The sequence below is a fragment of the Nerophis lumbriciformis genome, linkage group LG12 (genome assembly GCF_033978685.3).
Source record: "Nerophis lumbriciformis linkage group LG12, RoL_Nlum_v2.1, whole genome shotgun sequence".
In the NCBI taxonomy this organism is placed as follows: Eukaryota; Metazoa; Chordata; class Actinopteri; order Syngnathiformes; family Syngnathidae; genus Nerophis; species Nerophis lumbriciformis.
In genome coordinates, this window is record NC_084559.2 from 29,625,332 (window position 1) to 29,651,899 (window position 26,568).

Genomic DNA, 26,568 nt, shown 5'->3' on the forward strand with positions numbered 1-26,568 from the left:
TTGCTCAATCAACTTATGTCTTTAACAAATTTACCAAACAAGTAGTGTATTTATTTTATTGTAATTAGGGCAGTCAAAAATAATGACTTAACTGGTGATTAATCACAACTGTTTGCATTTAAACATGTAATATATGCAGATTAATCACACAATTTATTTTGAATGTAGTGCATTCATACATACAAAACATTTTTTTAAACTCCTGAAAGATTCTCACAATATCATGGCATTTTAATTTTCATCAATTTAAATTACCTGTGATTAACCCTGAATAATACAAATTCAAAAAGTGGTTCGTCTGATTAAATTATCTTTTGACAGCACTAATTTGAACCCTTTGAAGGCCTTTACAGTTGTCAATTAGTATACATTTGCATATTATGACTTATTTAAGAGCCAGCATATTTATTAACTATCATTTCTTAGAGCAGGGGTGTCAAACTCATTTTAGATCAGGGGCCACATGGCCAAAAATCTACTCCCATGTGGGCCGGACTGGTAAAATTATGGCACAATAACTTAAAAATAAAGACAACTTCAGATTGTTTTCTTTGTTTAAAATAGAACAAGCACATTCTGAAAATGTACAAATCATAATGTTGTTGTTTTTTTTTTACAATTACATGTTGCAGTTAATAGTACTCTATCTTTATTTGTAGTTATTTATATTTTCTGAATAAACTATGTGATAATGTTCATCAGTCAACTCATTGGTGTTAATTTTCAATCTATCAAGATGAAAAAAATTATATCAAAATGAAATTACAGTATGTTATTTATGTAGTTTGATCATTTTCCTCGACTGATAACCATACTAACGTAATTTATTTTGTACATATATAGCATCATCTAAAAAGATACAAAGAATTGCAGTTCCAACATCTAGTGCAGTGGTCCCCAACCACCGGGCCACGGCCCGGTACTGGTCCGCGGACCGATTGGTACCGGGCCGCACAAGAAATAAAAAATAAAAATAAAAATATATTTTTTTTTTTAAATTAAATCAACATAAAAACACAATATATACATTATATATCAATATAGATCAATACAGTTTGCAGGGATACAGTCCGTAAGCACACATAATTGTATTTGTTTATGAAAAAAAAACAAAAAAAAAATTATACCCCCCCAATTTTCAAGCAGGACGGCGTGGCGAAGTTGGTAGAGTGGCCGTGCCAGCAATCGGAGGGTTGCTGGTTACTGGGGTTCAATCCCCACCTTCTACCATCCTAGTCACATCCGTTGTGTCCACTTCACCCCTTGCTCCTGATGGCTGCTGGTTAGCGCCTTGCATGGCAGCTCCCGCCATCAGTGTGTGAATGTGTGTGTGAATGGGTGAATGTGGTAATACTGTCAAAGCGCTTTGAGTACCTTGAAGGTAGAAAAGCGCTATACAAGTATAACCCATTTATTTATTTATTTAAGCGTTGACCGGTCCGCAGCTACAAAAAGGTTGAGGACCACTGATCTAGTGGACACATTTAGAACAGCTGTTTGTTTCATTCCAAAATTTCAGGTTAATTTTTATACTTAGCAAACTCATATCGCGGGCTTGATCCGGCCCTCGGGCCGTACGTTTGACACCCCTGTATTAAGAGTTACTCATTTAAACCTGCAACATAATTTGCTAAAAACGGGTCAAAATTTACAAAAATATACGTTCGACATTTTTATTGAGTAAAAAAAAAAAAAAAGAATTCAAAATGTTTTTACGCCTTTCACAATTGTAAGGACTTTTATTTCCTGTTTGGCTTTGGAGATCATGTAAATGTACCCATAAAGTAAACATACCCATTAATGCATTTTGGTGCAGTTTGGGGGAGCTTATGTCCTTTTTAAATCCCGTCTCACTCTGTAAATGTTTATTTTACACGTACAGTAATCTACTGGACCTCAAAGAGCATGTTCCCCTCTTTTAATAGCGGTATTAAAGTAAGCAGGCAAGGCAGGATTAGAGACACTAATCACCTCCCAAACACTTCCCTTCGAGCGAGGAGGGGCGCGCTTTAAATGCGAGCCGGGAAAGGCCGCCGGCCCACCGGAGGGCGGGGCTTGCACCTTCCACTCTGATTGTGCGGTTCAAAAAGCGGCCAACGTCTCCCCGCTGACTTACTACAGTAACTCCTTACTTACTTCCACTCGCCACCAGCAACATGTCCTCGCCTTAAGTAGCGTCACTTTTATTTTTTATTAAGCTCAACTTTTACAGTGGGTTCTCGAGAAATAAGAAGAGAAAATTGAAGAAGGAGTCGAGCAGGTGGTGCAGTTAGGTCCGAAGTCAAGAAGAAGAAGAAGAAGAAGAAGAAGAGTCTCCTCACCTCACCTGAGTCTGGTAACATGTCCAAAACCTCCATGGAGACTTACGCTGCCCTGGACGAGTCCTCTCTCCGAGCCTTGGTGAGTACACACAAGGACTTTCTCCTCATCGTAAAAGGCTGACAATGGACGTTGTAGTAACATCACTTTGCATTTATTGTTTATTCCATAACACGATGGCATTAAATGTACACTTTTTGACGACTCAATGTCCACTAAACAACCCTTTGTAAAATTAAACGGTACCATATTGTATCACCTTTGTTTCAAAAAAGTGCTTCTTTTCAAGCACTTGGCGGGCAAACAGGTGTATTCACTTAATTAATTAAAACTCAGAACTAAGGCGTGAGCTCGATGCTAATTTACAATGAGTTTTCCATACACATGCTACTGATTAGCATTAGCGATTTCGCATGGCGAATTCAACGCCTCCAAATGTTGTATAAACCCCGGCCGAGTCATACCAAAGACTATTAAAAAATGGGACCCATTATCTCCCTGCTTGGCACTCAGCATCAAGGGTTGGAATTGGGAGTTAAATCACCAAAAATTATTTGGTGATTTTTCGCTGCTGCTCACAGCTCCCCTCACCTCCCAGGGGGTGAACAAGGGGATGGGTCAAATGCAGAGGACACATTTCACCACACCTAGTGTGTGTGTGACAATCATTGGTACTTTAAATGTGGTAATCCAAACTGCGACCCGACGCATCATAATTAAATTATCCCCTCAACTCCCCCCAAAATGGATTAACACGCTGGAATAAAAAAGACAATATAACATACATCCATAAACGTGGACACATGTGAAAAAGTGCAATATATTTATCTGTACAGTAATCTATTTATTTATTTATATATATTTATTTATTTTATATATATATTATTTATATATAATTATATATGCACCTTATTGCTTTTTTATCCTGCACTACCATGAGCTTATGTAACGAAATTTCGTTCTTATCTGTGCTGTAAAGTTCAAATTTGAATGACAATAGAAAGGAAGTCTAAGTCTAAGTGTTGCAATCAAACCCATCCAGCCGTTCGTTTTCTACCGATTGTCCCTTACGGCAGTGTTTTTCAACCTTTTTTTGCGTTGAAAAAATCCGGAGGCACACCACCAGCAGAAATCGTTAAAAAAACGAAACTTAGTGGACAGTAAAAAGTCGTTGTCGAAATTGTTGGATATTGACTTGAATCCATAACCAATCGTGCAATCAATATAGCTCTTGTCTCAAAGTAGGTGTACTGTCCCGACCTGTCACATCACGCCGTGACTTATTTTGAGTTTTATGCTGTTTTCATGTGTGTAGTGTTTTAGTTCTTGTCTTGCACTCCTATTTTGGTGGCTTTTTTCTCTTTTGTTGGTATTTTCCTGTAGCAGATTAATGTCTTCCTTTGCGCGATATTTCCCGCATCTACTTTGTTTTAGCAATCAAGAATATTTCAGTTGTTTTTATCCTTCTTTGTGGGGACGTTGATTGTCATGTCATGATCGGATGTACATTGTGGACGCCAGCTTTGCTCCACAGTAAGTCTTTGCTGTCGTCCAGCATTCTCTTTTTGTTTACTTTGTAGCCAGTTCAGTTTTAGTTTCGTTCTGCATAGCCTTCCCTAAGCTTCAATGCCTTTTCTTAGGGACACTCACCTTTTGTTTATTTTTGGTTTAAGCATTAGATACCTTTTTACCTTCACACGGCCTCCCGCTCTTTCCGACATCTACAAAGCAATTAGCTACCGACTGCCACCTACTGATATGGAAGAGTATTACACAGTTACTCTGCCGACACTCAACAACAACACATCATTTGCAGACTATAATTACTGGTTTACAAAAAATATTTTTAAACCAAATAGGTGAAATTAGATCATCTCCCACGGCACACCAGACTGTATCTCACGTGTGCGCCGCGGCACAGTGGTTGAAAAACACTGCCTTGTGGGGTAGCGGGGGGTGCTGGAGCCTATCTCAGCTGCACACGGGCGGAAGGCGGGGTACACCCTGGACAAGTCGCCATCTCATCACACCACTGGTGTGTAATAGGTAGCGATCGACCGATTATTGCAGCCGGTATTTTCACGTATATCGATATATGAGCCTCTTTTTACTGGTCTTTTAATTTATTTTTTTAACAAGTACACATCCACCCATCCATTTTATACCGCTTGTCCCTTTTTTTTCGGGGTCGCGGGGTGTGCTTGAGCCTATCTCAGCTGCATTTGGGCAGTAGGCGGGGTACACCGTGGACAAGTCGCCACCTCATTACAGGGCCAACACAGATACACAACAACAACATACTCAGATACAATACAAACACATAAATGACCAGTATTTAAAAAATAATTAGTCAAGTAGATATTTATAAACCATGCTCAAGCACCAGCCAGTTTGCCCTGCTTGTGAAGAGTTGCCTTTTTTACACCCCCTCACTATTCCTTCCTCGTGCAGTGTTAGTAGTTTGCACACGGTATGTCTCTTCTGCTAAGCTTTCAAAACTTTCATATTTTGCCTGGGAAATCCAGTTTTTGTCCTTCTTTCTTGGCATCTTGCCGGTTCCGTTTTGTTTGATTCGCTACTGCAACGATCGATCAAGCCTCCGCCCGCAGCACTCGCAGTGTGGACTCATCAAAGAGGCGTGGCGAGAGTAAAGCTCCGTGATTCAATCAAATAACAACGCGACATACATGGATGGACATGAAGAGGACTGTATATATATATATATATATATGTATATGTATATGTGTATGTATGTATATATATATATATATATATATATATATATATATATATATATATATATATATATATATATATATATATATATATATATATATATATTAGGGCTGCAACTAATTTGATAATCGATTAATCTGTCGATTATTACTTCGATTAATAATCGGATAAAAGAGACAAAGTACAATTTTATCCTTTCCAGTATTTTATTGGAAAAAACAACAACAGCATACTGGCACTGAGCTGTTTGTAAATCTTGCAGTTTATAAATAAAGGTTATAAAAAAATAAATAAAAGTAGCCTCTGCTCATAGCATAGATCCAACGAATCGATGACTAAATTAATCGGCAACTATTTTTATAATCGATTTAATCGATTAGTTGTTGCAGCCCTAATCACGATACAACGATATAGTATTAATAGCTCTATCATTGTGTGTGTGTGTGTGTCTGTGTGTGTGTATCTATCTATCTATCTATCTATCTATCTATCTATCTATCTATCTATCTATCTATCTCTGACAGAAATCCCAACTTTGTGTCAATATATATATAGACAAATTGGGGACTTAGTCCATAAGTAAAGAAGATAAAGAGACATCATTCGCAAACGAGGAATAAATATTAGCCAGCTTCAAAAATGTCTCATCTATAAGCTGTGTGAAGGAGCCCAGAATTAGTTTTATTTAAATGTTTGCAATATTTCCTCACATGAAAACCTTACAATGTATTAAATCCCTAAACAGCTATAAAATTGTATAAAATTAAGTAGATGGTGAGTTATTGTGATTTATAGAGAAATCCCATATTTTTACCAATTTATTTAACAGATTTATCATATCTTGCAATGCAAATGTTGATGCTCCTCTGACCCGCATTATTAGACACGCGCAGTAAAAGTGTACGTGGAATGCCTTGATGTTATTTAGTGCTAAACCAACCACAACATTAGCACTGATCCAACGTTTCCTTAAAAATAATGTTCAAAACAACTATTTAAAGCCTTGTCCAGCTGTTTACTGATTATTCATATTTAAACAAAAACTTTTACTGCAAATGAATATCGGCCCCAAATGAGTTATCGACCTTGACTACTAATAATAAGGATCGGCCCTGAAAAACATATTGGTCGATCAGAAGTAAGAAGTACATTACACACAGTATAAACCCCTTATAGGGCTTAACAAAGGACTAGACTCACTGGTACATTCAACTTAATTGCAAAGACTACTTCCCAAATACACACCTAGGACAAACTGAAATGAATGCATACTTGCAAATGTAAGAAAACAATATATAACAACTAAACAGCACTGTTATCATTAACAGCTCAGTGTAGAATTTGAAATTTAAAGAAAGATAATCAAACAAATGAACATTTACAGTTGTCCCTTGTATATCGCTGTTAATTGGTTCCACACATTACTGCGATGAATTAATTTCCGCAAAATAGGAATAATTCATTATTAATCAGATTTTTACAACTAAAAAAACTGGTTTACTTCATTCTAAATATGTTGTTCAACATTATGAGAGCCCTCTAGACATGAAATAACACCGTTAGTCACCTTTATACTCTGTACACAGTGGGTCTGGGTTTGTTTTTCTCTCATCCCTCACTTAAAAGGTGAGTGAAGAATGCGTGAAAAATGCACTACCCACCTAAGTCACAAAGTGAAAGAGATGATACAGTATTATCTGCTCACATAAGCTACCTAGTGGCTGTTTGAGCACACTGCAGGGAGTCCTGGATAGTCCCGCTCCTTAATGATGCAGTCACATGCAGGATTCTCACAGGAATGGGGCTAAAACACAACCTTACCTACTGTAGTAATGCTTTCTGAGGCTTAGCCACTCAGTGGCCACAATTTTGAACAGTGGTTTGGTTTCACTGGTTATCAATACTAATCTAGTATTGATATTTCTACCTTATTTAGCATTTTCTATCCTTGAACATGCTACATTTAGGGAAAAATGTTATGGAATATTCTTTTAAAACAAACAAACAAACAAACGAACAAAAAGAAAATCTGCGATGTAGTGATGAATGACTGTTTTACCCCATAAACACACACAAAAGTACTGAAAATATGTACCGGTATCGATTCCCTGATTGCGTCAGTTGATGGACAGAAATAGTTGTGTGATTCTTTGGAATCAAGATTACTGCCATCACTTTGATAAAGAAGGTGAGTAACACTATTAAATTCACAAAGTCGTAGGAAGGTGGTGTTTGTATAAATAAACCGAGGTACCGCTGTATTTGAGTCAGTACTGTAAGAAGTATATCACTACAGTTTACCAGTGATCTCTTTATATTGTAAAAATGCATTTTTTTTTAACAAGAGCTTAACAGTGATTACTGCAGTTAGTTGAGACAGTAGTAGTTGTGTATTGTCCTTGATGAGATTGAGTAATCAAATGCTGATCAGTCAGTACAAGTGTCAAGTTCTTCACAGCCATTTCACACACAGTCACTGATCACTATTGATAGTGTCTTAGTTTGCCACTTCGCCCTGGTTCATTCACATTAGTCATGTCTAGAATTTGTCCTGAAGCGCAGTACAGTGCAATTTTTGAATTTTTTTTTTTTTTTTCAAACATGACACCTGGAACACATGGCAGATATCTACAAGGCGGTCTGACTCATTTGGTTCCAACACACCTTTACATTGTGCAACACATGCGCATGATGCATCGTTGAAAGGATGAGCTTCCTGTGAATGTTTCATTTTTCAAATAGTTGTACACTCATACAGTACATCCACCACAAAAATGTGACACATCATTACAATGTAATGCCATACAATTAAACATTACAGGGCAACAAGTTCAACACACATCTGTTAATTGACAACAAGTACATTTGAATCAGGGATGTAATGATAAACTATTACTGATAACCGTGGTAAAACTCTGCGTGGTTAGTATTGCTGTTTTTCAATTAAAATGATTGAAAAACCATGATTAAGGGCCGCACTTTGATAAACTCACAGATGGACTGGTACCAGCTCGCTAGCTTAAATGCTAGCATGAAAACAAGAAACATTAACATTTTTCCCCATTAAGAAATGGCATTCCCCAATCTAAACTTAAGCACATTGCTGTCTGAGCAACTAAAATCTTCAATTGTGTACATTGAACCAACAAGCTGTGTGCTCTTAGCGCAGAGTAACACAAAGGTGTTTTTACGGTGCGTTCAAGGATCGCTGAACAGAGTAGGATATCACAACGCATGGAACAATTTAGAACATAAAACATGCAAAATAGTAGGCTTTCTAACAGTTGGTATGTTAGTTATTTTAACAAATCTAAATATCTCAATGTAATACTTTTTTTTAACACATTCAACAATAACTGATCATTTTGATCACAATGACCGTGATATGAAATGTTCATATTGTTTCATCCCTAATTTGAAAACTACTGTCGTACAAGTGTAAAAACATGTTAATATGTATATTATAACTATATAAAGTTTGCTGTCAAATTATTGTTTTAATAAGACTTTGTCATTTGTAAATTACTTGCTCGCATTATTTAAATCAACTTAAAAAAAACCAACCTAATATTTTGACACAAAAATGCAACATTAAAAAAAAAAGTTTTACTAATTATACATACCGTATTTTTCGGAGTATAAGTCGCACCAGAGTATAAGTCGCACCTGCCGAAAATGCATAATAAAGAAGGAAAAAAACATTATGCAACTTTCATAAACTATGTAAAAAAACTGCGACTTATAGTCCGAAAAATACGGTAACTAATTTGCTCAAAACGTGCTAATAGTATTATCTAAAATCCCATTAGGGTGTATTATTTAAGTAAAATTTGCCAGGTATGCACTGACCTGATCACTGACTGTATAACTACCCACACCACCTTTCAGATAACCATCAGTAGAGGATTATGTGCGGTCTAAATAGATTGGGTGATTAATCTGTGTTGATGCATGATTAATGCAATCGATTTTGTGATTAATCACTCATTTAATTTGGCGCTCCGAATATAAACATAACATAGCTATAACCACTAGGCCACCTACTCAGTGGCCTAGTGGTTAGAGTTCCCGCCCTGAGATCGGTAGGTTGTGAGTTCAAACCCCGGCCGAGTCATACCAAAGACTATAAAAATGGGACCCATTACCTCCCTGCTTGGCACTCAGCATCAAGGGTTGGAATTGGGGGTTAAATCACCAAAAATGATTCCCGGGCGCGGTACCGCTGCTGCCCACTGCTCCCCTCACCTCCCAGGGGGTGAACAAGGGGATGGGTCAAATGCAGAGGACAAATTTCAGCACACCTAGTGTGTGTGTGACAATCATTGGTACTTTTACTTTAACTTTAACTTAACTATATAAATGGTAAATGGTAAATTTTCTACCTTTTTTTTAAGGAACTCAAAGCGCTTTGATACGATTTCCACATTCACCCATTCACACACTGATGGCGGGAGCTGCCATGCACGGCGCTAACCAGGCCCATCAGGAGCAAGGGTGAAGTGTCTTGCTCAAGGACACAACACGCGACTAGGATGGTAGAAGGTGGGGATTGAACCAATAACCCTCAGATTGCTGGCATGGCCACTCTCCCAACTTCGCCACGCCGTCCCCAACCTTTTACAGATATAGTGTACAGTATATATACACTGTATGTGATGACTGTTTTAGTTATTGAGTAATCTATTGATTGTTTTTGTTCAATTAATCAAAGATTCTAATGAAAAACCCTTTAGAGCCTCTGTGTTTTAGGTAAAATAAAATATAAAAAAGTTGAAATAAATTGATCTGCTTGCGCTGAACATTAATTGTTTTTTTCCTAATAAACTCACATCATCAATATTGCACTTTAAATATGTCTTCATTATTAAGGATTTTAAATAACATACAGATCACAGCCCCAAACAGCAACCTTCTTAGGTGCACTCTTTTACAGCGGCCTACTGGAAACTATGTCCGCATATTAAAAGTTCTGGGCAATCCAATCGGTCCGGATTTGATAAATTTGTATTAGTTACATTCACTTAGCGATATATGGAAGCAACAGAATGCACGCAAAGTCGACTTGCTGTATTGGACTTTTTTGCTCCTAATTGTTGTTCCTTTGCTGCACTTCTCACTGGTGAGTCGCGAGTATGGAGGCTGTCTGTGCTTCCTGTGTGTGTAAAGCTGGCGCCTCGATCTCCGCCCACCAAATCAAAGATGGCAAAGGACTGGGAAGAGGGCTTACTGCGTTCAGTTAATTTTAATGTGAAATAAACACGCTCAGGTGCTGAGGGCCATGTACATAGTGCAACGTCTTTTCTCCTTGTTTGAAGCGAGAGACGACCAAACGCGAAGCTTAATAATTCTTATTGGTGAACATGTCTGTGACTTGAATGCCAAAAAAAACAAAACTCGGCCTCTTGCAGTTATTTATGGCATTAATTAAAACCTCGATGTTGATTCAATGTCGATTAATCGTTCAGCCCTAGCACTAACCATAAATGGAAAAAAAATGGTAGTTAACACATGTGATCGGTATCGATCAATCTCTGAATCGGCAGCATAATACCCTGATGAGGACATCTCTACACAATAATAAACATATTGTTAAAATAATAACTTTGTGGTAGTATTGGTCAAAGCAGAGCATTATCTTTGTAAAGGCACAATATTTGTACAACTCTTATAAAATATTGATGGGTATATAGGGCTGGGCGATATGGCCTTTTTTTTAATATCTCTATATTTTTAGGCCATATCGCGATACACGATATATATCTCGATATTTTGCCTTAGCCTTGAATGAACAGTTGATACATATAATCACAGCAGTATGATGATTCTATGTGTCTGCATTAAAACATTCTTGTTCATACTGCATTAATATATGCTCATTTTAAACTTTCATGCAGAGAGGGAAATCACAACTAAGTCAATTTAGCAAAACTGTATTTATTAAACAGTTATTAAGCAGTGGCACAAACATTCATGTCATTTCAAAACAGAAAGTGCAAGATTGTCAGAGACATTTCAAAACAAGCTATAAGTGCACTTTTGTGACTAAGATGACATTTCAAAACAATACCAAATTAAAGTGCACTTTTTGTACAGAACGCCACTACAATAGTTTAAAACAAATAAAGCGCACTTTTGTGCATGATGTCACACAAGATATTTCAATACGTGTCACATAAAAATGAGCTGCTTATCAAATAGTATATGTCCTACGGTGTTGATGTGGAAATAGTTGGTTCGGCATTTAGTTGGTGTGGCACCGAACGGAGATGTTGACATGTAAAGACATATTCCCACTTGAAGCCAAACCACCGTCAGACGATGGACCCCGTGCTGTTTTTCTTGGGAATGAATTATTCCTCCATTTGTTACCAGATTCGCACCTTCTTTCTCTCGTATTACCAATCAAACCACACCGTTAGCTGTTAGCATCACAGCTAACGTTACCATGTCGCTACCTGTCTGCTCCGCGGGAGCGTGTGACGCTGCTCATGTGACGTATGTAAGAAGGTGCACTTGTTTTAAGTCTCTGTGAGAAGGAGAGACAGGAAAGAGTGAGAAACGCATGCAGTTTAATGCCATCCATCCATCCATTTTCTACCGCTTATTCCCTTTGGGGTCGCGGGGGGCGCTGGAGCCTATCTCAGCTACAATCGGGCGAAAGGCGGGGTACACCCTGGACAAGTCGCCACCTCATCGCAGGGCCAACACAGATAGACAGACAACATTCACACTCACATTCACACACTAGGGCCAATTTAGTGTTGCCAATCAACCTATCCCCAGGTGCATGTCTTTGGAGGTGGGAGGAAGCCGGGGTACCCGGAGGGAACCCACGCAGTCACGGGGAGGACATGCAAACTCCACACAGAAAGATCCCGGGATTGAACCCAAGACTACTCAGGACCTTCGTATTGTGAGGCAGATGCATACTCGAATATCACGATATAGTCATTTTCTATATCGCACAGAGACAAACCTGCGATATATTTATTGCCCATATACACTTTATTAATTTAATGAGGTTAATTAAGATCTCATTTCAAAATGCAGGTGTGTCATTTGAAACATGTTTAACAGTTGCAATCAATTGCATTCCTGACTAACTATGGAGGCTCTTTGCAGGCGAGCACATCTTTTTGATTATTCTACTGTGTCGGTTTGCGACTTTGTCTGGTCAGAATGCCGCTTGTCTGTGTTTGTGTATATGGGAGGGGGGGGGGGTACTTTTAAAAGTCATTAGTCGCACAAGCCTGCTCTCCCAAGAACTTTAAAAAAAGCGATTCTGCATTTTGGTATCTCTATTTATACTCGCATGACACTTTAAGAAGAGACTGTTTATTCTAAAACAAAGAAAAAAAAAGTACAGTTCTAATCTATTGACCTTTCTGGCTATCTGTTGTTTCTCCAAACTGTAATCATCTTGCCAAGTTGCTCACAAATCACCGTAGGTCGGACAGTCCTTTAGCATATTTCTTTCCCTTCACGTGTAATGGATATAATTAAAGTCTTTGGTGCTTTGATGAGTCAATTTATGGGTTCTTTAAAAAAAGGAAAAGCACAAAAATGTGGGAGTAACACGGATGAACTGGGATTTTCTACCAAGAAATTTTAGCTAGGGGGATTTGATGTATTTTTCAAAAGCGAAATCTTGTAAAAGCAGTTTTGACCAGAGAGCTGCAGTAAAACAAAAAAAGATGCATATGAGAATCCAGGACGTTTATTATTTTGTGATGCTAAGCTCAGCAGAGACTTCTTTCTGTGAGCTTGGTCCCTCCATATATGACCACCCTTGTGGGTCAGCAAGATCCCATGTTCTCACAAAAAATGCTTGCGTTGAGTTGACAGACCAGTCCCCTTTTACTACTGTAGACCGAGCTCCATATGGCATAGCACTCCACTCATGGAAAATGTTCACATTGCAACTAGAAAGTAAACATGTGAAATATTTTTTTCCTTTTTATATTGACATTATGACATGACATTGTTAGCAAAACAGTCTATAGTCACAAGGACCTGTTAAACATACTGCAGCATAATATGCAAGATAGACCAGTGGTAATATGCACAAACTGCTTTCCCTCCTGACTTTTATCCAGACAAAGCTTAAAAAAACTATATTTTTTATTTTTATTTTTTACGTTATCAGGTTGCCATGTTGTCCACATGCATGTTCTAGTAATGTTTAAATTACTGAACATGTATGGGAAATTGTTTTTTCACTTTACATTAAATAAGTTACAATACGACATGATATAAATTTGGCCAATGATAGAGCTATTAATACTATATCGTATCGTGATAATGGATGTCGACGACACATTCTAGCTGGCTCCCGCAAATTTGACCGGAACAAACGAACAAACATGTACACAATGCAATTCTAGCGGCTAACTTCCCTCCACAGTGCAAAGCTACTTCTAAATCAGTCATCCTTATCTCCATGGTGGAAAATAAACTAGGTTTCTTACAACTATCATCCCTGGAAGATGAGGAATAGCTAACCATGCCAACTTACACACCGTAGGAGGATATACTAACATCAAGCTAAAGCTCTTGTATGTAAACAAAGGCAGACGGCTCAATGCATGTATCAGACAGTAACGATACCAAATATAGTAATAGTATATGGCCAATATGACAGTGGTTTGATTAATAGTTTCTAGTATCCAAAATGTGTTTTGTCATAATAATAATAATAATGGATTAGATTTATATAGCGCTTTTCTAGGCACTCAAAGCGCTTCACAGAGAAGTGAGAACCCATCATTCATTTTTACAACACATTCATTCATTATTCATTCATCGGTGTGAGCGGCACCGGGGGCAAGGGTGAAGTGTCCTGCCCAAGGACACAATGGCAGTGATTTTTTTTTGGAGGGTAAGAGGCGGGGAGCAAACCTGCAACCCTCAGGTGTCATATTTGTTATTGTTTACAAACTCAGGATATAAGTCCCTGGACACTGGCAGGCTTTAAGGGCAAAAACCGAAGGATTTAAATCTGAGCAAACAGCAGGAAATATTTAATTGATATTGTTACATCGCTATCCTATGTTGTCTGATTACAATTATGACCAAAAATGTACCGTATTTTTCGGACTATAAGTCGCAGGTTTTTTCATAGTTTATGAAAGTTGCCTAATGTTTTTTTCCTTTTTTATTATGCATTTTCGGCAGGTGCGACTTATACTCCGAAAAATACGGTAATCATTCAATTATCTAAAAAAAAATTAAAGGCTCAGCATTGTTATGACCAATACTGCCCCTCGCCTGTAACTACTTGGTTTTGGAGCAATAACTAAATATGTGGTATTGCCCAAAACTAATGTAAAATGTCCAAACAGAAGATCAAGTGTTTATTACATGTTAACAGAAGTGTAAATAGAAACATGTTCCAGCAGAAGGTAACCAGATATTAACAGGAAATTAACAAACTAAATAATAGTTTTGACAAAATAATACAACCAGAAGTTATGCAATATGTAACTGCTTATGTTTGTAGCCAAATTAGGAGCCTTTGTAACCCGTTTTGAAATGCTTCTGTTATCATTTATGTACCAAATAATACATTGTAATATATATGTTTATCGCACGAGGCCGCAATACCACCCATCCCTAATGGTTACATTTGCCCAATTCAACAGATCCGAAAAAGAGTAAGAAGAAGCAGAGCTCATTTAATCCTAGCCCTAGCCCTTCACTATATCTGTTACTGGAATTTAATTACACCCATATATTGTACATGTTGAATTGAATCTTACATTGTTTGCTTACAGTACGTTTTGTCATTTTAACTTAGTTCACTTCCTGTGTTTAAGTGTCACCGTTTTTGTATTAAAGCGAAAAGAACAGAACATTTTTAGCAATGCAGTGACAGAAAGAAGGAAAAGGTGTTAGTTAAACTCGTGAGAGGTTGGGCTTGCGTGTATTGTTTTCTGGTATTTGATTCCTGTCCAGCACTCTTATTTTTCAATCCACTTCCTGTTTGTCTCCACTTTACCTCTGCCTGAGGGCTGTTTCCTGATTGGTAGTCTGGAGACACACCTGTCCCTCGAAGTTAATCAGGTGCCTTCTTAAGCCAGTAATGTTGATCAGACGGCGCTGGTTCATTGTTCCGTCTATGCGCAACACAGCGCCACTTCATATGGTACCCGGTGGTTCCTTGTTCCTCACGTTGTGCTACGCTTGTAAGTTTTTTGTCTCTGCGTTGTTTCCTGTTTGGCTTTTTTTGTTAATTTTGTGACTCACCTGTTTCTATGCTGGTGCTATCTTATTTTTCATTATTCAAATGTTACCTGCACGCCACCTCTCGTCCCTGCCACCTGAGGTCACATCAACAGCACCAAGCTCTTTCCATGACAAAGCTAATGATTAGGAAAAAACAAATTGACAGCATGAGTGTTAGATAGTTTGGAGGCTGTGACAAAGTGACACCTTTGGACATCGACTTTTGTTACATTTCATTTATTATTTAATACAAAAACGCAGCAAGTTCGTTTTTCATGATTAGGAGTTGCCAAATGTGGCGGGAAAATTGGTTCACTGCTGTCTTCACTGTCATAGGTGGGTTGCAATCACATGACCGAGAGGCAGATCTGGGCCCTTCTGGGTTTCAGGCGATGGTCTAAGCCCCATTAGGCTACTGTTTATTTACCTGGATCAGTGAAGCTTTAGGCATATTTTGAAAGGTTTAGAGGCAAATATAAAAGCGATCATGAAGAAAATATTTGAAATTGGAAGTGGCTTTGTACACTCTTAAGAAAAAAAAATATTTTTTAAGATCTAAACCATTTATCATGATAAGGAGGTTACTGCGACCTCACTTCAATTGACACTTACAGTATTTACAGAAGAAAAGATTGAAGGCACATCATGTCTTTACATCTGAAGGGTCCACAAATGAAGCATTAATCCGTGAAAGACAAAGTTGGATTTATAAGTGCATCGGTAACGTATTTGATTGACACGAGTGCCTTGTTTGTTTGCAGTTTATTTCCTGCTACATATATGAGTCATCTACAATTCATGTCTGAAGTTTGTTTTCCTATTGTTTAGCTGTATATGTCCCTGTTGTTCATCATGAATCTTAGTGATATCAAGATATAGCTGCTGAGCCTACGAGAGATTTATTCATCTAGTTTATTAATACTATTAAGGATATTCTCTTGAGGCTAACAAATATCGCCAAAGACTCTATAATGAGGTCATCCGTGTCGAATAAAGCAGCTGGCTTTCCTGCAACAACTACTACTAAGCTTTTAGTTTCGCTTATGAAAATGAATTGGACCAACAATCACAATATTTATTACTGGGACTTAACATGACGTTAGTTTATTTGCACAAGCAGGTATTCATAATTATATTTAGGCATAGCAACCACAAAAGAACCCAAACTAATGCAATCTCTTGTCCTGTCTTTAGGTTTTGTTCTTCTATCAACTACTATTGATATAGTAGAAAGTAAACTTTATTGCATCACAGAAAGTTTCTCAAACAAATCAAATATTGTAACAAACATCTTACTAAGTAATCGCTGCAGACACAAGTATGGTTCGATTGTATTCCACAAGATGCTGAAAGTGATATTTTAAGAGCCATTTCCTTTCCTTTCGCGCACTTTAGTTTGTTTCGTGACTTTATTACCTTTCATGAACCAATTCTTTCGGGACTCTATGAAAGCTCATTACTATCTTTGTATTTGAACGACTGAAACACCCAAGAACAGAACAGCAATACAGCATTTTCTGCTCAAACTTCACTCACTTTAACTTGTTTTAATGCTACACTCAAAGCTTCTTGACCATTGTGTGAATTAAACTGCGAAGAAGAAAAACTGATGTGACGTCCCATGCAAACCTCCTATACAAACACATTGATTGTATTATTACTCCCACATGTCCCGACTGACCTCCTAGCACACATATTTGCACCTGTTCGACCATTTTTTTACATGACAACTTTCGCTGTTCGTGTTTTTTTACACACCTTGAGGTAGGGTTGCATGATTTTGGGAAAAAACTTATTTGAGATTTTTCTCACCAAAATTGCTGTTGCGCTTCCATTTGCGATTTATATGTTTCATACATATAAATTAATAACACTGCGGGGGAAAAAAAGAGTAAAGAAAACGTGTTACTTTTAGACTGTCCATCAACATATTTTTGTCTCAAGGTGCCTCTCAGAACAATATGCAATCTACTTTCAAAATCATTTGGCTTCATGCAGACCGATGCTTTTGTCTACATCAGTGTTTTTCAACCACTGTGCCGCGGCACACTAGTGTGCCGTGAGATACAGTCTGGTGTGCCGTGGGAGATGATCTAATTTCACCTATTTGGGTTGAAAATATTTTTTGCAAACCAGTAATTATAATCCGCAAATAGTTGTTGAGTGTCTGTACTGTCTGGAGATCGGCAGACTTACCACGTTATAGTCTTCCATATCAGTAGGTGGCAGCAGCTAGCTAATTGCTTTGTAGATGTCGGAAACAGCGGGAGGAAGCGTGCAGGTAAAAAGGTATCTAATGCTTAAACCAAAAATAAACAAAAGGTGAGTGTCCCTAAGAAAAGGTATTGAAGCTTAGGGAAGGCTATGCAGAACGAAACTAAAACTGAACTGGCTACAAAGTAAACAAAAACGGAATGCTGGACGACAGCAAAGACTTACTACGGAGCAAAGACGGCGTCCACAAAGTACATCCGAACGTCACTTGACAATCAACAATGTCCCCACAAAGTAGGATAAAAACAACTGAAATATTCTTGATTGCTTAAAACAAAGCAGGTGCGGGGAATAGCGGTCAAGGAAGCTATGAAACTGCTACAGGAAAAGACCAAAAAAGAGGAAAAAGCCACCAAAATAGGAGCGCAAGACAAGAACTAAAACACTACACTCAGGAAAACAGCAAAAAACTCCAAATAAGTCACGGAGTGATGTGACAGGTGGTGACAGTACACCTACTTTGAGACAAGAGCTATATTGATGCATGCTTGGTTATGGTTTAAAGTCATATCCAACAATTGCGACAACAACTTTTTATTGTCAATATCGGCTGCTGAGTTTAATTTTTAATGATTTCTGCTGGTGGTGTGCCTCCGCATTTTTTTAATGAAAAAAATGTGCCTTGGCTCAAAAAAGGTTGAAAAACACTGGTCTACATCATGGTCTTAAACTAAAGAAATATTGAATAAAAACTAGACAGTGATCATAACGTAATCATAATGTAAGTAACCATTTAAAAGGATATACACTTATTTCTCATTACTGTGGAATTGTTTACCATTGTACTGTAATTGGAAGGTACATAATTTTCCGTTATCTAAATAAACAAACAAAAAAGTAAATTGCGCTCATCTCTGTGAACAGAACATATTAAAGTGCATTTGTTTTCCCAGTTGGAAAAACTAGTTTTTTTGTTTTTTTGTTGCCAAGTTCTGCTCATTCGCCGTGTTGATGGTCTCATATTGCCCATCTGAATTGAAGCTGAAATGTTGCAACAACGGGACATTTGGCTTTGTAATCATATTTTTTCTATTGTTTGTTACTTTGCGGAACTTCCTACTAGCGAGTCGCAGGTAGGGACGTGTGAATCCTGTGTGAGACAAAGATTGTGAATGACTGAAAAGAGGGCTCACTGCGTTCAGTTAATTCTACACACTCGGGTATTGAGAGCGATGCACAGAGTGACACATCGTTCTTCCTGTTTGAAACAAGATATGAGGAAACTAACACACTAGGACATAGAAATGTATTTATGCCAGCAAAGTATTTCAACTTAATTTTCATTTATCGTTCGATTGATTGACTCGACAATCGGCTCGGGCCTAGTCACAATCCAAAATTTTTTCCAAGGTGCAACTAGTGTTTGTTATTGTACTGGCTGCTTCCACTCCAGCGCACACAAATGTGCTGACTCCTTAAACACTTTTGATTGGCCAGGAGGAAAAGCACACGGGGCTCAACAATTCTGATTGGCGAACATGTTTTGTCACTCAAATGCTGGCGATGGCAGAGGGAAAAAAAAAACCTTGCCTTTTGCAGTTTGGTAATTGCACTGATTAAAAACCTTAATGTAGATTCGATGTCAATTAATCGTGCAGCCCTACTTTAATGTTTAAAAAAACAACACCGTTAGCATTTTTGCCCAACAGACTACCAAACGTTGTCATGAAAACACCCCGGAAAATAAGTTAGCCATTTTTAGATTTCTATCTCACTTAAGTTTGGGTTTCTTTTTAAACCTGTTGTTAATGAGCACGCGCTGCCGTCCCGCATCGTACTTGATGAACTAAATGGTCAGCAGCTCATACGTGAAGTTAAGTTAAAGTACCAATGATTGTCACACACACACACACACACACACACACACACTAGGTGTGGTGAAATTTGTCCTCTGCATTTGACCCATCCCCTTATTCACCCCCTGGGAGGTGAGGGGAGCAGTGGGCAGCAGCGGTACCGCGCCCGGGAATCATTTTTGGTGATTTAACCCCCAATTCCAACCCTTGATGCTGAGTGCCAAGCAGGGAGGTAATAGGTCCCATTTTTATAGTCTTTGGTATGACTCGGCCGGGGTTTGAACTCACAACCTACTGATCTCAGGGCGAACACTCTAACCACTCGGCCACTGAGTAGCCTAGGCCTCCTCTCTTACGCCGCTAATCCCATTTCTGCCCTTCCGCTTTAGTAGCCATTTAAGTTGCACTTCTAATCCCCTCCATGGCACCATGACAAAACTTTTTTTGTTTTTAAAATTAACGCTCAGCAGGCATTATTTGTATATCCGCAAAAAATAACCAGTTGTTGTCCCACTTGTGTGCAATGTCGTCTGTCTGAATGGCAGCCTCGTACTAAATCACTTGCTTAAGATAATGAAGAAAATGAACTTTTAAATGTTTTTTTCCACTCTGGAAATAAAATCTTTATCTGGGTAAATAGCTTTTTGTACACACAGAATGCTATAGCAGGTGGTGAAGCAATGAGGTGGCGCCAGAAGCCCATGCTTGTCTGCCTGAGATAATGGCACATACAGCAAGCTCATAAGAAGAAGCTAAGTACAAAAGAGAAACAAACATGTTTTTTTCCGGGTTTTCTTTAACGCTGTAAACTATTCTGAAAAATGTTCACCTTGACTGGAGTTTTCTATAACTTTTTAGTTCTCCAACGTGGCCAAAACATACTGAAAAAAGTATACCTGAGGAATGAATGGCATCCAATGTGTGAATGAGTAGTCTCCAGTAAGGCAAACCTGTAGGACGAGCAGGTGCTCTTTGGTTTACTATGTGCAGCATCTGGCAGCGTCTTCTCATTACCTCTGTAAACCTGTGTTACAACACTAAAGGAATGAAGATTGATTTTTCTCTTCCTGCTTGTGATTTCTTTGCAGTCATTATAGAATAAAGTGACCAATAGGCACTTTTCTGTGCATGGCGCCTGCTTGGCCGATTTCCCACAATGGATGTCTCACACGATGATTTGTAATGATTCCCACCCTGTGAGCGTCCCCTCTCCCTGGTGATCTTGAAGCATCCTTATATTTAAAATGTAGCAGCTTCGCTCCGTGATTAGGCCCCCGTGATATAGAGGACCTCTTGGGTCTTTGTTTTATGACCCTCCCGACTCTTTGTGCTTTTAGTGGTCACAGTGAGAGTGGAAGAATGAGTTTGTTTGTCCGCTCTCAGTTCAGCCCCCCCCCACCCCAGGAGAAATGTTGAAAAATGTCAGTTTTACAACAGGGAGCAATAAATCAGCAAAATTGTGCTGCATTATGCAACATGCCAGCAACATGGAAAAAAGCAATACAGTCGTCCCTTGCTACGTCACGCTTTAAATCTCGCGGCTTAGCATATTCTCCATGATTTTAGCCTAAACTAAGTGTTGAATTGAATTGTATTTATTAGAGGTGTCCGATAATATCGGCCTGCCGATATTATCGGCCGATAAATGCTTTAAAATGTAATATCGGAAATTATCGGTATCGTTTTTTGTGTGTTTTTTTTTGTTTTGTTTTTTCATTAAATCAACATAATAAACACAAGATACACTTACAATTAGTGCACCAACCCAAAAAACCTCCCTCCCCCATTTAAACTCATTCACACAAAAGGGTTGTTTCTTTCTGTAATTAATATTCTGGTTCCTACATTATATATCAATACAGTCTGCAAGGGATACAGTCCGTAAGCACACATGATTGTGCGTGCTGCTGGTCCACTAATAGTACTAACCTTTAACAGTTAATTTTACTCATTTTCATTAATTACTAGTTTCTATGTAACTGTTTTTACATTGTTTTACTTTCTTTTTTATTCAAGAAAATGTTTTTAATATATTTATCTTATTTTATTTTATTAATATTTAAAAAAAGGATCTTATCTTCACCATACCTGGTTGTCCAAATTAGACATAATAATGTGTTAATTCCACGACTGTATATATCGATATCGGTTGATATCGGTATCGGTAATTAAAGAGTTGGACAATATCAGAATATCGGATATCGGCAAAAAGCCACTATCGGACATCCCTAGTATTTATGTATTATATGTATTACAGTGCAATTTGTCATATTTTATATGACAGTATATCGTGGCGATAACTATATTCACCAAGTGGTATTATTGTTTCCAGGTTAAGGTCGAACACTGCGAACAACAACACGGCAGCTTATCTTGGCGCCATCTTCACCACAACAACCTCAAGTTAACTTTTGGCGGAACAACTTCTTTATAACATGTCTATATTGGTAAGAATAACAGTTGCAAGTGTCGTCTGAGTCAGCGCAGCACATCAGGCTAACAAAACTACTACAAAACTTCTACGACACTAACTGCTACACTTAAGTGGATATTAGCTCTTTTGACCCACTTCATCTTGGACATCAATAACACAGCTTTGTCGTGACCGATGTGGAATCATAACACGGACATGCAATGCTCTCACGGAATGTTAACATAGCTAATGGTCGTAGCTGCAACTGTCAAGTTCACCCAAGTTTTTGCAAAACAACTAACACTCGTGGTTTCAGTACATGCAAGTCCAGTTCTCATATCAAGGAATTACCTGGAATGTGACAAAGTATTTGTGGTCATAGTCATAGCAATGACGCTTGGAGGCTCTTCCGAGCTACCGGTAAGTAGTGTAATCTACAGTAGAACAGCCTCAAGGCGAAACGGGTGTAAGGTGACTATATGGGTGTTATTTGTTGTTTAGAGGCCTCTAACAATGTTTAAAAAAGGTTTTTAGAAGGTCAGTAACATTTTGTTATGCTCCAACTAAACATTTTTGATTTATTAATAATAGTCCTATTTTGGAGATATCCGTTAATTGCAGTCTTGTCCTGTCACAATTAACCGCGATATACAAGGGAGGACTGTAATTAACTTTATTGCCATGCAAATACATTTTTTTAAATTAATATGTTGTCCCTAAAAGTCAAGTGCCTGGAAAATAATATGGTATAACATCTAATGGTAAGACTGTTTCAGCCAATAGGATGTCTGAAGAAAGTCATATCCGGAAAAGGCGTAACAATCATAATGATCAATCAAGAAAAATATGAATTGTTAAATCTGTTGAATTGCTGTCACACTTGAGTATAATAAAGTCAATAAGAATGTAAAACAATATTGTAATACTTGAATAATATATGGCAGTTATTTTACATCATAAAGGAAAGCTCTTAATTTAGACTTTTTACTGACAAACACTGAAAATGGTCTCGGAGAATCTCCACCCTAACAATTTCCGGTGTCCTTAAATACAGTTAGCGTGAAATGACACTGTGCAAAGAAAGCCATTCTTGCAGTATAAAATATTCTAGTGTGTACATGTGGCAAGCAGGAATGTGCTTTTGTGAGTGTCAACGACGAGCAAAGTGCAGAACTGAGCCCACCATCGTTCTGTCATCTATTGTCCTCTCAAAAGAGCATTCGTCCCGCACTTTCAAACGCCTTGAACGGTTTAAAAGTGACAGCGGCTTCTCTTCTTGAACAAAACAACAACAGTGGAGAATAAGATAGTTAGACGTCTTCTATCCAAATATGCAGAACAGAGATAAGAAGTAACCGGAGTTTGTTGGTTTAAACAGGAAACTTCTCTGACTGGATGCAGCTAGAAATGACCATATTTAGTAACGATCCTATAAGGCTAAAAGTTTGGAGGGCTTTGTGTTTATTGTGCTGAAACAATGCATTTGGATGAATGCAACATTTTTGCCCTTTCTATTTCAGCAAGCATTTCTCTGTGTGAGGTTGAATTCAAGTTCAACTCAACTGCTTTTGAATAAGGGGTGTTTTGTTTCAAACAGTATCATTGTTTCATAAAGGAATAATGTGACTGTTTTACGCCTAGCTTTGCAAACAAACGTCCCGGGGATTGACATCGGTTGTGTTTGTGTGGTAATGTGATTACATTCTTACAGTAAGTGAATTACAGGTTTGATGGGCCGCACACGTCTGTTTTTTGTCTGCAGGGTGTTGTAGTGCAATCTTACGGTTCTTTTTAATAGTTTGTGATGCACACGACCTCCAATGACAATGTAATGCAAAATGTGTTTACACTGGGGTTTGTCTTCTTAATCGTCTTTGGTGTGAGGGATCCAGAGGTTGCTTGCTAGTAGTTTTTCAGCTTCTACACTGCCAGCAGGTTGCTTTGAAATGAACAGAGTAAACACTTTAGTTGGATGCTGTTATCTAGTTTCCATGGAGATGTCACAAAGGTGGTTTTGTCTGCTCTTCGCAGGTATGAATGCGTTTGGACAGACTTTGTCAAAGTCCTACGTCATTTTCCGCCATGTGGGCAGGTGTGTTGGCAAGATTAAAATGTGAATGAAAGATGTCTGGTCTTAGAAAAGGCTGGAGCAAAGGGAGCCACTTTAAGCTTTTGGCCCATAACCATTTAACGATTAATTACAGACTGGATTAAGAACAATTATATACCGCAAAGTTTTAGATTCATGATCATTCTGCAGTGCACTGACAGAGGGCTTATAATATACAAATTATGTCCTAAATTGGCTGTTCTTCTGGCTGCTGTAAACATTGGACAGATTCCCTCCCAACTATAAAAGTACATCATTTTAGGTTAGTTGGGTAGGTTTAGGTTAATGTGAAATCTCACCTTGGTGTGAATTGCTTGTTTGTCCGAATGCGCTGTGATTGAATGGTGACCTCTCACTGAAAGTCAGCTGGGATGGGCTCCAGCTCACCCAGGACCATGAACAGGATACGAAATTAAAAAAAATAATGGCTAATTTAAATTGGTTAAGTTAGGACAAATAATTTTAGCTACCATTTTACAGTGGTTTTAGTTATTTTTGTAGGTTCATGTAAACGAGAATACTTTTAACAGCGTTAACAGTTGAAAATGCAAAGAAAAACTAATTGTAGATTTTTTCAGGTGTCGTGTAATTGTATCCTAATTAACCAAACATTTGTACCCCTAACCTAAAAAAAACCTTTGACAGATCTTCCCAACAATAGTTAAAAAAAAAAAAATGCCCGAATCCAGACCGTGATCCAGATCAGCTCCAAAATATAACCGCTAGTTCAGTGGTTCTTAACCTTGTTGGAGGTACCGAACCCCACTAGTTTCGTATGCGCATTCACTGAACCCTTCTTTTTTTCAAATTCAAGACAAAGTTGTATGTTTTTAGTAACACTTTAGTATGGGGAACATATTCTAAGTAACAAAGACTTAATTTAGAGTTATTTGGTTAGGTTTAGGGTCAGGGTTAGGTTAGGGTTATAATAAGGCCATGCTGAATAAGGCATTATTAAGTACTTAATAATGACTAGTTAAGAGCCAATATGTTACTAATTTGCATGTTAATAAGCAACTAATTAATGGTGAATATGTTCCCCATACTAAAGTGTTACCATGTTTTTTTTTTTACTGGTGCATAAAATGAACCGTGCATGAACATCACCTTGTTCAAACAACAAAACCAACACAGCGCATAAACTCACAACAAACTACACACCTGCAAATCAGTCAGCTGTTGCCCTATCCGTAATACGCCGATAGGGAGAAGTTTGTATTTACACGATGAGTCGGGTGTGTTTTGACCTCCGCCGAACCCCTGAGGCCGACTCACCGAACCCCTAGGGTTCGATCGAACCCAGGTTAAGAACCACTGCGCTAGTTGCTTATCTCATTTCTGGCATTTAAGAAAGATTAATTAAAATTCAGCCTTTCACGTTTTAAGCTATCTATAGTGGTATGAAAGAAACTAATGTTTAAAGTGTTCATAAAGTTGTGAGTATTCCACAATAAAATGAGGAATAACTTGGATGAAAGAGAGAGAACATGTGGTGCGGGCAAAGATAAATGTGAGTTCTCAGATTCAAATCCCTATGGAAAGAGTCATTTCCTTAGATCTACTCGGAAACATCCAGCGGATGTTGATGTTTGGACTTTCCAGCTCGCTGTTGCAAATGCTGTGAGCTTCTGAAGTTATACACAGCTCATCTGTTCAGCGGCGCACGTCTTACTGCTTTTGTTAAAGTTAACTGTGGATTAAGCCAGTCAGCATCTGTTTGAACAAACAGTTTGTGCACAAACTTAATGCTGCTTCCTGTCGCGGGATATCCACACACAGCTTCAATTTGTCTGTTGATCCCACAGGATAATGGAATCGTATCAGGAAAAGTATGTAGGCTCCTTCGTGATCAGGCTATAATATGACATCGGAGGGTTGCAAAAATATATTTCCGGAAGCAACAGCCCACATACTTTGTCTTCAAGGTGTGTTTCAAGTACGTCTACACTAAGACTTCAAAGACTTCAAAGGAAACTTTAGATGTTTGTCGTATCTTGTTGTTTTTTTACTTCAGTAATACTGTTTAATAGTTGTATGCTATTATGCCTTCTCGTTTCAAGCTACAGTACTTCAGGTTATTTGGGAGCATACCTTATTACTTTTACCTTGGAATCCACCCAATGGACTAAATGTGTTGTGGACAAAAACAAACTGTTATTGTACCCAGGTTTTAGACATTGTATTTATAAATCTTGGCTTTGTTCCACTTCTGACTGAATTGAAATGATCTTGCAGTGCATTTCATGGTGTTTTATAGAACACTGTTCATGCTTTGTACCCCCCTCTGGCCCAAATGCATTCCGCCATGTGTCCCCTCTATGTTTGCTCTCTGGACTGGAAAGTGGGACATTATATTCCCATGTCTCTTGTCTGCCATACCTTCAAGTTGTAGTTGAAAGTTAAGCTTCTGTGCACATGGAGCTGTATTCAAAGGGAGCACGTTGCCACATGCTACATTCATTGTTCTCCTTTTTTAAAGTTTATTTTACAGGTGCTGCCTGGTGTAGTTGCACGCCCAGTGTGGGATCCAAACTTGAATCTGGTTTCTTTGTTAATCTTCCAGGTGTGAGCGAACTAAACTAATTCTTCTATTAAATGGATTACCTTAAGGGGCTCTTGAGTATCCTGACTACATTACTATTTTTTTGCTGGGTCTTTGTGGGCCCACTCTGTGTGCATGTATTGTTTCCCTCAGT

General features: G+C 38.2%; 1 protein-coding gene across 6 annotated transcripts in view; it reads left to right on the forward strand.

Annotated features, from left to right (window-relative positions):
• The first annotated feature begins 2,072 nt into the window (after positions 1–2,072).
• Positions 2,073–26,568, forward strand: part of smtnb (smoothelin b) — an 88,922-nt gene continuing 64,426 nt past the window's right edge. For 3 of the 6 annotated variants that reach the window (XM_061986273.1, XM_061986274.1, XM_061986276.1), the window contains exon 1: positions 2,073–2,400. In XM_061986273.1, coding sequence (XP_061842257.1) covers positions 2,341–2,400 — 60 coding nt within the window. In that variant the 5' untranslated portion in view covers positions 2,073–2,340. The remainder of the gene's footprint in view (positions 2,401–26,568) is intronic. The other 3 variants (XM_061986277.1, XM_061986275.2, XM_061986278.2) reach the window with 2 other exon arrangements.